Consider the following 12,457-nt stretch of genomic DNA (forward strand, 5'->3'; position numbering starts at 1 on the left):
CCTAATAAAGCCAAATTAAACAAGCATTGAGAAAATTTAGAAGCCTAAATCAAAATCTCTAGACTCTTTGCTGCTTTATAACTCTGAAGCAAAGTTTTTTTTTTTTTTATTTTTTTTTTTTTTTACTTCAATCGCGCCCCATGAAAAGTCCCTTTTACCTTATTATCTTTTATACAGATTATAAAAGAAACATGTTTAGTTTATACAATGGAAAACCGTAACTTGTGACTTCTCATGGGTTCAGAGTACATGGCATGCCGCTGTATAAATGATGGCCCTATTGGGATCAAGGAAAAACAAATGACATTTTACAATTATTTAAAGTACTCTGGTCTCTGCTCCTCCTCTGGGATGCCGTGACCTTCATGGTTAAGTCATAACTTCCTATGCTGGTGATAAATGAAACATCTGTGTAACGCCATAAACTGCGAGTGATCCTATAAAGGCTTCTATTCCATGTGTAGAACCCCAGACATGCTTCTTCTTTACTTTTTTTTTAGGGTGTATTTGCAGGGAGGATCATGGGAAGAATGATGGATTCCGTTGCCATGTCTCATCATATGTATCACATCTGATCCAAACCTGAATGTTCCAGTGGAAAGATCTGCAGAAATCTGTGGGGTTTTTAGTGCTGCTATCTTTAGATAACTTTGTAGGGCTTGTTCAGACTCGTCTAGGAAGTCTTAGATTTCTCGTCTGTGGAAAAAAGGCATCAAAATTCGGGGAAAAAAAAAACCCTAAGCCAGTTTTATCACACAGGTTTAATCGTGTCTGATCTTTGTCTGCATTTTTAGTTCAGAATGTGGAACTTGTCGGATTATACATGCAAATGCCAAGTGTTTAATGGAAAAGCAAGTACATACGGGAGCAGCGGGGAAGAACACAATGGCCTTAAGTCTAAATTGTACAATTGGGGTACAGTATGTTCATACATTGCATCAGTTTTAGATGGGAGATCCCTTTACAGTTTATTTCCGCCGCAGATGGCTTTATCTCTGGCGTGATGTTTGATGCACTTGATTTTTGGTAAAAAGGAGTTGTCCAGTCACATGATGTTCTCTCCTTTCCACAGAATATGGGATGACTTGCTGATCTGTGGGTGGTCTCCAATAGGTCACAAGAACCAGGGTCTTTTGTACCCCAATAAATGGAGCAGCAAGTTGCGCACTGCACTTCATTCCCTGTCTAGTAACTCTACTACTTCCATCCGTGCCGTAGGGGTTGAGCAGTGAAAAGAACAGCAGGTTGCATGTGCAGCCAGACCATGGACCCCATAGTCGTAGGTCTATGGCAACTGGTCGCTGTTCGGTGTCTCGCCAAGCCACAAAATACAGGGCATATCTTATACTTCTCCAGGTTTGCATTGCAACCGATCTGCCCTCAATGGAGAGGGGAGCGGTGAGGAGTGCTCAGCCCCCCCTATCTCCTGGCCCTATGCTACTCCTGGGATCCTGTCCAGGTGAGCACTTGCCGGTGTGAATGAAGCCATAGATGTACGAAATACAATATTGCAGAAAATTACAATATTTGCAGATTTCAACAAAACTGGCCTACTTATGTGCATAGGGATGCGTCTGATTCTGCCTTGCTGGTAGGTGTTGGGGACCTCCTGCATGATCCCATTGTTCCCCTCATGATAAGCTACTGCAAGACATCAACATTATCCCCTCTATGAGGTTCATATGCACTTCCCGACCATATCTGCACATAGAGATTTGTCATCAATGGTAATTCAATGACTGTAAGTGGACAGCTTCCAAAGGTTGGTGGCTAGCTTTGCGGTGGAGAACTGGGAACACTCCAAAATTGATTCTTTGAACTAGTTGAAGGGGGGTGGCAACTTAACTAAAGTCTTTTTGAACCCTTCTACTCTATAAGATTAATGTGGTCACTAGGGAACCTCATAAGCCAAAAGAAAGGTAGCGTAATGGATGCAGAATTTACCCAATCAGTTAATCTGCTGAAATTATGAAAGAATCGTTCAAAATAGTTTTCTTCTTGCCCCGGAAACCCCTTCTGGCTTTTGCCCAAAAATGAACAGCTGATTAAAAAGAAAATAGGAAAAAAGGCTATGCAGGATACAAGCTTTAATGTGGCTGTTATGTGTATTGCATACTGTACTAGACTAACCTAAGCAACTCCAGCTCTGGTGGGGTTAACCTAAAAACGCTCTGTATGTTTAAGAGCCAATGTCTTATAAGGTGCGATGGAATTTTCTGCACATAAAAAACCACTTATCTAAAATTCCTCCTCGATCGGTTTCTTCATTGTTTGTTTTTAGAGATTATGGTTGTTTGCAGAAGCTTTTGGCACAAAATTTCATCCTTTTTAAACATAACAATCCTAAATACCCGGAAGTTTCCAGTATATACTGTGTCCCTCTGCGGCAACTTACATTACAATGGAGGAAAAAACATAGCCTCACGGAGGGAAATATATGTAAGGGATTTCTGGCTGAAATGGTCAGCAGTTCTTACTCATCTCCCGCTGAGCGAGCTTAGAGGAATTCATGCCATTTAAAGTCACATAGGAACCGAGCTGAATAGAGCGAGAAGGAAGCAGCTGCCTTACAATGGAAATATAAGGATTTTTATAAATCTTGTACGAATAATACCTTTTTAAGAAGCCATGGTCCAGCAATATTACATTACAACTTACTCATACTTTGTGTAGGAAGTGAAGGATGTTCAGCCTCTGTAGCTTTGGCCCCAATAGTTTGTGCAGATGGCCGTATTATAGCTCTGTCTATCTGCCATAAATTTAGTGCCAAGGACTGGATCGGATGCAATCCTAGGAGATCAGGATAGCCTTTCCAGGCGTCTTGTTCTTGGCACTCCATGCATGGCTTCTGCACAATACTACAATATGCTGTTTACATGGAGTAATTCGTATGATATGATCATGTTACTAACATGGCTAATACCGCTAGCTGATGTAGACCATGGTCATGCTTCATCTTTTGGATAGTGCCCAACTTTGGAATGAATAATAATAATTCTTTAATTATATAGCGCCTACTGATTACGTAGGCAAATTGGTCCCTGTCCTCACAATCTGATCAACCTACCAGTATTTTTTAGAGCGTGGGAGGAAACCGGAGGACCCGGAAACGCGGGGAGAACATTCAAACTCTTTGCAGATGTTGACCTGGGTGGGATTAGAACCCAGGACCCCAGCGCTGCAAGGCAGAAGTGCTACCCACTCAGCCACCGTGCCGCCCATGACCATGAATGTACCTGTTATTGTAAAAAGATTGAACTTCAGCCCAACTTGCCCCCATCTGAGTCTACGTCTAACCAAACATTCCCCAGTCGGCGGCTATTGGGCAATAAAGGGGTTGTCCTGTTAAATTTTACACTCCACATACTAAAGTATGCACTCCACTGTGTGAATAAGCATTTGGACCTAAGTGTAGGGCCAGCCTAAAGTCCATTCGTATGCAGAATTTTTTTTTTCAAAAAAAGATTTCATCTAATGTCCATAGAGAGAGGGGTAGAGATAAACGGACCCTGTTGGCTGAACCTGGATGTTGGGTCTCTAAAGAGGAGCCATTGCTAGTAGAGACAAGAAGCTGTTCTCTCCATTCACTTGGTGCACAGGGTTAGCAAAGCCGTTTGTCGTGAGAGATGGTTTGGTGAAGGAATTGACGTTTTACTCATTGATTGTGATGTTTCGTTTGGTAGGATTGGCTAGTGTTCCCATCTAGGCAGCATGAGGTTACACGCATAGAAAATGGTTAGTTGTCAAACCTGGTGTGTCGAATGGGGAAATATTGGTTTAAAAATACCATTTTAAGTTACCGTAAATAATTATTTTATGTGACCTGATACAAATAATTCTCAAAATACATTTAGCAAAGAACATTGTTTGCAAATGGACCATAATTCACTAAGCCAACAAGACAAATGGGCCCGACCCATATGGCATAGATATTTATCTTTCTTTTTACTCGTCCTATCCCACTGACTTTGCATGCGAGGTTAAAAACCACAGACTTCCATACAATACGTCTTTTGAGGACAAAGAAGTTGACATAGAGCCTCGTACGGGTAAGACTCTCAGATCCCTGTTGCTGATGTGTTCTGCTCAATGATGAAAGCTGAGCTTTATTCTTTTGTGTGAGCCAAACATTGTTTAAATAAGTGAATATTTCACTAGAGAGCCGGATGTTGAAGCGATCGATATGTGCCGAAGCTCGATCTATTTACTTATGATTTCCTTTAAGTGTCTGTTATTTCTGTTATTTTACACCAAATTTGAGGGATCGGGCTGTTCTTCTCTAGGGTCAATCTCTTTGATCTTGAAAGAACATTTGGTACAATCAAAATTTGATGATGCACCAGACAATGGCAGCCATCCTGTCATTTGTGCCTTCCGCCCATACAAGTGCTTCATTTACTCATTTTGGGGGGGGGGGAGGGGAGGGGGTTCTCTGTACAACCCAAGTTAATTATCCATGTTTTGTGGCCGGCACTGTGTGGAAGTTCAAGCTTGATAATTTTGACAGTTCCTGAGATGTGTATCATGATATGAATGTGTTTTGCAACATGTCACAAATTGACAATCTCTGTGTGTTCCCACCTGGTGGCTGTGATGTGAATTGCAGCCTCTTGGCTGCTCTTTTTTATTGAATTGGGTTAGTTATAAAAGGATGTATTCTGTTTATGGATTATGGACTCCTATATGACCATAGGACTTTTTCTTGTGTGGCTTGTGACTTTACAGGCCTCACGGGTCAGAAAATAGACTGCTTTGGGGTGTTTGGCTCCTGACGTAGATGTGAGGAGCCGGCTGTTGTCAGATTCTGCAAATAGCACATTCTGAGACCAGTGTCTCCTAATGAGGTGCTGGTTATGTCTACACAGGGCACCGAGCCGAGACAACCAGCATAATGTGACTGCGGCTGGCTCTGACTTTCCTGAGATTTCTTCTGTATTATGTACAATCATCTGCCCCCCCGACAGCCGGCTAGACCGCCGCTCCATACTATCTACACTCACATCACCGATAGGTTATCTGTTCATTTCCCTAAGCTGTAGTCAGCCCAAACATCCATGGACGCTGATGATGATTTCTGTGGTATACTTTGCAGTCAAGCGTTGTTAATCCTCCCCAGAGACTTGTTTTAGTTCATGTTGTGGAGATAGAGGCTAATTTTATGAAAGCGGCTGAAAAGTACCATGAAAATTGTGGATGGCGGATCATTTCCACGCCCATTGAAGTATAGGACCATATGTCATGCCCCTTTATCCTGTCACATTTGTATAGAACATTTCTTTTATTCATTATTAAATATTAGTTTTGAAATACAGATATTGATGGCCTATGCTTTTGTGGCCTATCCACAATATACAGAGCCTGGACCATAGTGAGGGATTATAGTCATCCCACTTGATATGTTATGAGTTTTGGCGGGAAAGTTTCCCTCCAAAACTGGTTACCTTTGCAGGGCAGATTTGCCAGGATGGAAACGGCTAGGGAAATTGGTCGTTGTTGCCAGGGAAGACTCATCCCTGGCCCCATCGACAGCTGGGATTTGGGAAACATTTTGGGATGAGGGGAATAAAAGCGGGAGTGTGCCAATGTGTTTGTCTTATCTGAAGGCCTTGTCATGGGATAAAATAGTTTTGTGTGAAGTGAATTTTGTTCACCCTCTCTGTAGATGCTGCCCCCATTTTATATGAAATCCATATCCATTCAGTTCTTTGAGAAAATATCATTTTGTGAAACAATATAACACAACATCTTATCCTATACTGTGCACTATACTGCAAGGGATGATTTCCCACACTCGTGTTTATGACTTTTTTTAATGTGAGAATAATAAAATTCAGGCCTGTGCTGGAATAGTAGGAATACAGACCAGGAGAGAATTCTGGAGCCGTTTCCTTTTAATTCCCCCTGTTATGAGCCCTTAGCGGTATAGATTTTCCCACAGTAATTCCTTCAGCCCCTGCCGCTTTCTCAGCCTTTTTGCTTTTAGCACCTGCTCCGCTCCTTCTCTCCCCCTCAGCTCAGTGGAGTGTATGGAATTTTGTTTAGATATTACACACATCCTGGAGCGGAGAGATTGTTTCCTGTGACCATCTGTGTCTATCGGAGGCGCCGCGCCATACCTGGGGGAGCGATTGTCCAGTCAGACGTGTATATGGGGGCGTCCATCTACAGGCCGTGGGGACAAGGGACCATATTAAATGATTCAGTAAAACATATTTTTGTTCTTTTCTTAGCAATTTTTTGGGGGATATCTAATATAAAGTTCCATTAGAAGTAGTTGTCCAACTTTTGGAGAATCTTTAATAGCATTTTGTAATGATGCATTCACCCATTCTCTCTTACTACATAATTTGGCATTTAAGTCTGTTATATGGGTTGAGGTCCTCCTCCGTGCCATGGCTTTAGTTGAACACTTCTGCGTTTTTCTCTGGCTTTTGCACATCTTCAGCATTTGTTGCTACAGTTCTGCGGTAATTACCGTATATTTCGGACTATAAGGCGCACAAAAAAATCCTTTGATTTTCTCATAAATCATAGGTGTGTCTTATAGTCCAGTGCGGTTCATATATGAACCGCACTTACAGACAACAGCTGCCTTGTACTGTGCACAGGTCTGCCACCTGCTGGTCAATCATCCTTATAATCAGGTGCGCCTCATATATGAACCTAGACGTTTTAGCAGGCTTTTATTGAGGTGCGCCTTATAATCCGAAAATACGGTATGCTAAACACATGCTACACAAATTGAGCAGGTAACTAGACCCTCAGATAGGATCCTTCTTCTGTGTGATCAGGATGCACTATGTGGCTGTACCACGTTATTCTGTGAATGAGCGATTTATGAGTCATTAAACTCAACGTTCCAGTCCTCCACCCCCCAAGGGTATAATTTATTTTTGGAACATCAGTAAGCCATACTTTCATAATGAAGAAATTGGTGACGTGTTTTGGTTAGTTGGTATGTACCGTGCCAGAGTGGCTCTAGGATAGCCGGGCTGTACATAGCAGGGATAAGAGGCCCTGGCGCGAGCTCCGTATTTGAGGATATGCTTTTTTATAAACTAACAATGGAGCAGCTGGTTTGCAGCTGTGCTCATCACCCTGGGAACCTTCGTGCCGGACAGTTGTTCCAGATGTTCTGTGAAATAATTGCGTGGGGGGCGGCCGCACTTTCTCACTGACACTCTGTCTGAATCTCTCATCTTTCATTTGTTCCCCTCACATCTTTTATTTCATGTGCCTTTCATATGCATTCTTCTTGTTTTACTCATTTTCCTAACTTCTGTTCTAATGAGCGGGGAAGTGTCCGTCTCATCCTGTCCGTGCTGTTCTTCATTACCCACAATGCCCGTAACATGTCATCCGCTGAATTATAACGTTTCTGACAGCCGCCTGCCCACCAATCATCCTTGTATCTGTTTTTTTTTCTTATAGGAAAGTCCTTTGATATCACGTATTTACGATTAAAGTTCCACACCAGCCGCCCAGAAAGTTTTGCCCTGTACAAGCGGACGCATGAAGATGGTCCGTGGATCCCCTACCAGTATTACAGTGGCTCCTGTGAGAACACGTACCAAAAAATTAACCGAGGCTTCATCCGTACCGGAGAAGAGGAACAGCAGGCCCTGTGCACAGATGAATTCAGTGATATCTCGCCCTTAACTGGCGGCAACGTCGCCTTCTCTACTCTTGAGGGCAGGCCGAGCGCATACAACTTTGACAACAGCCCTGTTTTGCAGGTACATGAACTAAACTGTATTTATAGACTAGTTTTGGCTGCCTATTCAGGAATAAGCTGCTAACATGTGGCTCTCACCAAGGCCCCTTGTACACGAACATATGGAGGCCATTGCTACGGTCGCACAATTTGAGCCACATCATTGAACTCTTACACAACTATGGTGCCCGGTCACGTTGCGTTGAGAACAAGCTGTCTCACCGCACCGTGACTATGACATGTCCTATATTTTCTTCTTTTAGGCATCTACCGCTAGTCTTTTAAAGGAGAGGGGAGGGGTGAGGAGCGCTTATCCCTCCTCTCTCCTGCACACGGCTGTATGATCACCCAGACAAGCATACACTTGTCTGCAAGGAGACTAACTCAGATTCGGGCTGTCTTTTTACATTAAGGTTCATTCATCTGTATGACCGCCATGTAAATCTACATTCGCCCCTTAACGTAACCTATGAGCTAATTCTGGTTAATCATCACCGCTCTTTTTAATCTTTTTGCCTGCAGGATTGGGTGACGGCCACAGATATCCGCGTGACTCTGAACAGGCTCAATACATTTGGAGATGAAGTGTTCAATGACCCAAAAGTGCTGAAATCTTATTACTACGCAATTTCTGATTTTGCAGTAGGAGGCAGGTGAGTTCCCATGCCCTGTGGATCTACGGTGGTTCACATATGTGTTTTTGACCTACAGCATTAATGCAATCTACGGGTAGAAGAGGGAAGTAGAGTGTAAAAAGACAAAAATGTGCACTTGCCCTGCCCTGGCTCCCATTTCTCACTTCATGCCTTTCGCATGTGTTTGGCTGAAAGCGGCGGGGGTCATGGGGCCCTCTTCAGCCAATCAGTGGCTTCTCTCTCTAGACTTTGGTTCTTCCTAATTTGCATCCCATTCTCCAAGGAGGCAATTGATTAGTTAAAGCAGCTGCCGATGGCCAATGTAGGGTTCTTGGAAAGTACACATTTAACAGAAAAAAAAAATTGACGCCCCTGCCTTCCTCCCCCAAGTGGAGCTATAATTACATGACTGTCCCTCCCTCTATTATTCCTCTTGTAAATGTAGCTCTAAATAATGCTGTAATAATACTGCATTCTCTGATCAATTACTTGTCCCTACTCAGTCCTTTTTTGACAAGGACAAACTGCCGTGACCATTTTTGTACAGTCGCTGGGCTTACAAGGGCGATGGTTACACCCAGGTGTCATTTCCAGGAGGAATAGCAAAAGACAAGTTAAGAAACTATGCTCCAGAATTGCTATTATGTTAGAGTAGACATGTGGGCATTAAAGGGGTTGTCACATTTAAGCAAATTGTTATTGTTTTTATGATAAAAAGTTACACAAATTTCCAAAATACTTTCTGTATCACTTCATCATGGATTTCTAGATCTCTGCTTGCTGTCATCCTATAGAAAGCTTTTATGTTGACTACTAGTGGACAGAAATCTGCCCATGGTCAGACAGGTGCACGGCTTGTTATATCACACAGATCTGATTACTCTCTGTCATATAACGAGCCGTACACCTGTGTGTCCAGGGTCAGATTTCTGTCCACTAGTAGTCAACGTAGAAGCTTTACATAGAATGACAGAAGCAGAGATCTAGAATGCTCTAAGGAATTGATATAGAAAATATATTGGTAAATTTTATAACTTTTTATCATAATAGGAATGACATGAATTCTCTGTAATGGGAATACCCCTTTAAGCATTGTAGTGGACCCTCGGTGTAGGAGGCATCTGTGCTGTGGGTGGTCACCCTACATTATCAGCGTCGTCTTGCACCAGCTTAAACTCGTCATACTAAAATGACCCTACAAGCTGACATGGGAATGCATGCACTCATGCTATTTACAAGCAGAGATGTCAGGCCTGGGGGATTAGGACCATCATTTTCTTATCATTTAAAGATCTTTACTGTTTGTATTGGAAACCATGATACTTTCAGTATTCTCGCATGTGTTCAGTGTCCTTGCGTTCCTTCCAGTTCTTATTCTCCTGTTGTGTAACCTTCTCCTGGACAGTAACTCATGAGAACATCCAATGTTGGTGTTAGGACATTGGTGAAGGAGCCAAGATTTGTAGGGTGTAGTTCCTTTTCAGCTCCGCTGAGTATTGTTTACTTGTGTCATCCAGAATCCCTCTTGTTGTTTTCAGGTGCAAGTGTAACGGCCACGCCAGCGAATGTGTGCGCAACGAGTACAGCAAGCTGGTCTGTAACTGCAAGCATAACACATTTGGTGTGGACTGTGAAAAATGTTTACCCTTCTTTAACGATCGACCCTGGAGGAGAGCAACTTCGGAGAGCGCCAATGAGTGCTTACGTAAGTAACTCATTTTTATTTACTACTTTAAAACAACAACATGAACACTGGAGAACACCTCCCTTACCGTAGATGTTTCTCCATGTTTTTGAATGTATGGAATTATCTGCCCAAATGGGTCGAGGCATGTTCGATTTCAATATGCACGATCCTTTGCTCTGAATGCAGCAACCTATTCCATTCTCCCTTTTGCAAATACATGCACACTTGGCAGGTGAATATGTGTATTGAGAGGGTGAAAAGGAACAGCTTGTAGCCTTGCATCCATACTTAAACTCTTTCATGACCGGTCAATGTAAAATTACAACAACCGGTAGTGAAGTGCTGTATGGAAAGGGCTCATGGACATAAATGGAGGGTGCCCAGTGTATTATACAGGTAACACCTGCCATGATCAGTGCCTGCGCTGACCATGGGAATTAACCTGTTGGGTACAGCAGTTGAACCCATAAAACAACATACACACGGGTGCCTCCATGTTTGTCAAGCCAATCATCTGTACTGCACAGAGAAAGCTATAAAAGCAAAGCCCAGCAGTAAATGGGGCAAATCAGGTTTGTTTGTTTGCTTGTTTTTTTTTGGGCAGGCGGGTGGGGGTTTATTACCAATTCCACCGCATTTGGAATTTTTTTTGTCCTGCTTCCCAGTTTGTGGCACAGAATATTAAACAGTGCCACTAGAAATTACTATTTGTCCCACTGATAACAGGCCCTCAAACTGAAAATTTCAACATTAAAATAGATGGCAAAAATGCTGAAAAAACACTGGTTCAGAAGGTGTTAAAGGGGGTTTCCATGACATTTTAAATCTTTACAATAGCTCATGAGTATTAAATTGTTGGGTTTTTGAGCCCGGCATCCTCTGCAAATCATAAACTGCACAGCGCTGTACATAGCATAGTGGCTGTGCTGTGTATTGCAGCTTGGCCAAACTTATGTAAATTGAGTCGCAAATGGGCCAGATGGTAAAGCATTAAAGTACCTTTCCCTCGAGCGCCATCTCTGTTTCAAACAGATGAATAGAGGGAGTTCTGGGTTTTTACCCCACTGATCTGATGTAAATGTATATTTGGTTGACTGATTGTTAGGAAAGGTTATTTATTTATGTCTTGGCAACCCTGGTAAATCTTATAGTAAGCATCTATTGCAGCCATTATGGTGCTCACATAGGGCTACTCATACATGATGCCCCTATCTGGTCTTACACCACATTGTTATCAACACCGATTTACAGACTGTTTGTTTTAAACCTTTTTTATTGAGTTTATCCCTTATCCCCTGTTTTGTTTAATTTTTACAGCCTGTAATTGCAATGGCCGTTCTCAGGAATGTTACTTTGACCCAGAGTTGTACCGCTCTACCGGACATGGAGGCCATTGTACTGGGTGCGCCGACAATACAGACGGACCAAACTGTGAGCGCTGTAAAGAAAACTACTATAGGCAGAATGACGATGAACCTTGCCTGGCTTGTAACTGTAACCCTGTTGGTACGTATAGATCATATTCAAGTCACTTCCATGGAATGTCATGTGTCCGCTGATATTAGATTAATATCGGACAAACTCCTCTAAAGGGATTGTGCCAAGTTCCACAGGATTAGGGGATAACAAACTGCTTGCTGAGGGACCGACCCAACGATCCAGAGAATGGGTGTCCTGTTCTAATTAGTTGATAGGAGTGTCGCCAATTGGTGAACACAGTCCTTAAGTATCTCCGACATTCTCATAGACACTGACTAGGAGTGCTGGAGATACTTGAGCGCTATGCTCAGCAATTTTTCTTCATTTTCATTGTGTTGTGCACCATCATTAAATACTATCTCATCCATCAATGAAAACGTGACCCCCATTTTCTAGGTTTCTAGGTGTACATTCTTGCGACTAGTGGGGGTCTGACTGCTGGCACCACTAGCAATCAGATTGTTGTGGATGGGGATAATATTCAAACTTTGTACAATCACTTACTTTCCTTGAAGAAATGCTCTATTGAAAGCTAATTCATTGGGAAGGAGCAGGACTCATTTTCATTGTATTCTCGGAACTTAGAGTCCTGCTCCTCCCTTCAGGCCCTGTGCAAGGTATAATGGAATCAGCTGTGACTGGAGTGTTCCTTTTAAGTAGATACATTAAGCACGGGAAAGTTTGGAGACCTGTGCAAACATTTAAGGTGGCCAGTGTCACTTTAAAAGTTTTTTTTTATTATTATTTTTTATTGAGTTTTGTTGTTTGCTCCTTTTATACACATGTTACAGTACATACAATAATTTAGCATCCATTGCTTGTAGATCTCTGTTTTACTCTGCGGAGATGCTTATCTTCACATCCTTTGCTGGAAAATCTCTCCTGGGTCTGAAACAAACAAGGAAAGTCTTTATAAACACATTGGTCTAGAGCAGACGGTGT

The 12,457-nt window shown here is 42.5% G+C and overlaps 1 protein-coding gene across 1 annotated transcript in view; it reads left to right on the forward strand.

Annotated features, from left to right (window-relative positions):
- LAMC1 (laminin subunit gamma 1) overlaps positions 1-12,457 on the forward strand; it is a 78,368-nt gene that overhangs the window by 41,179 nt on the left and 24,732 nt on the right. The window contains exons 2-5 of the mRNA XM_072127886.1: positions 7,432-7,736; positions 8,237-8,367; positions 9,888-10,054; positions 11,354-11,542. Coding sequence (XP_071983987.1) covers positions 7,432-7,736; positions 8,237-8,367; positions 9,888-10,054; positions 11,354-11,542 — 792 coding nt within the window. The remainder of the gene's footprint in view (positions 1-7,431; positions 7,737-8,236; positions 8,368-9,887; positions 10,055-11,353; positions 11,543-12,457) is intronic.

Source organism: Engystomops pustulosus, chromosome 10 (assembly GCF_040894005.1).
Source record: "Engystomops pustulosus chromosome 10, aEngPut4.maternal, whole genome shotgun sequence".
Lineage (NCBI taxonomy): Eukaryota > Metazoa > Chordata > Amphibia > Anura > Leptodactylidae > Engystomops > Engystomops pustulosus.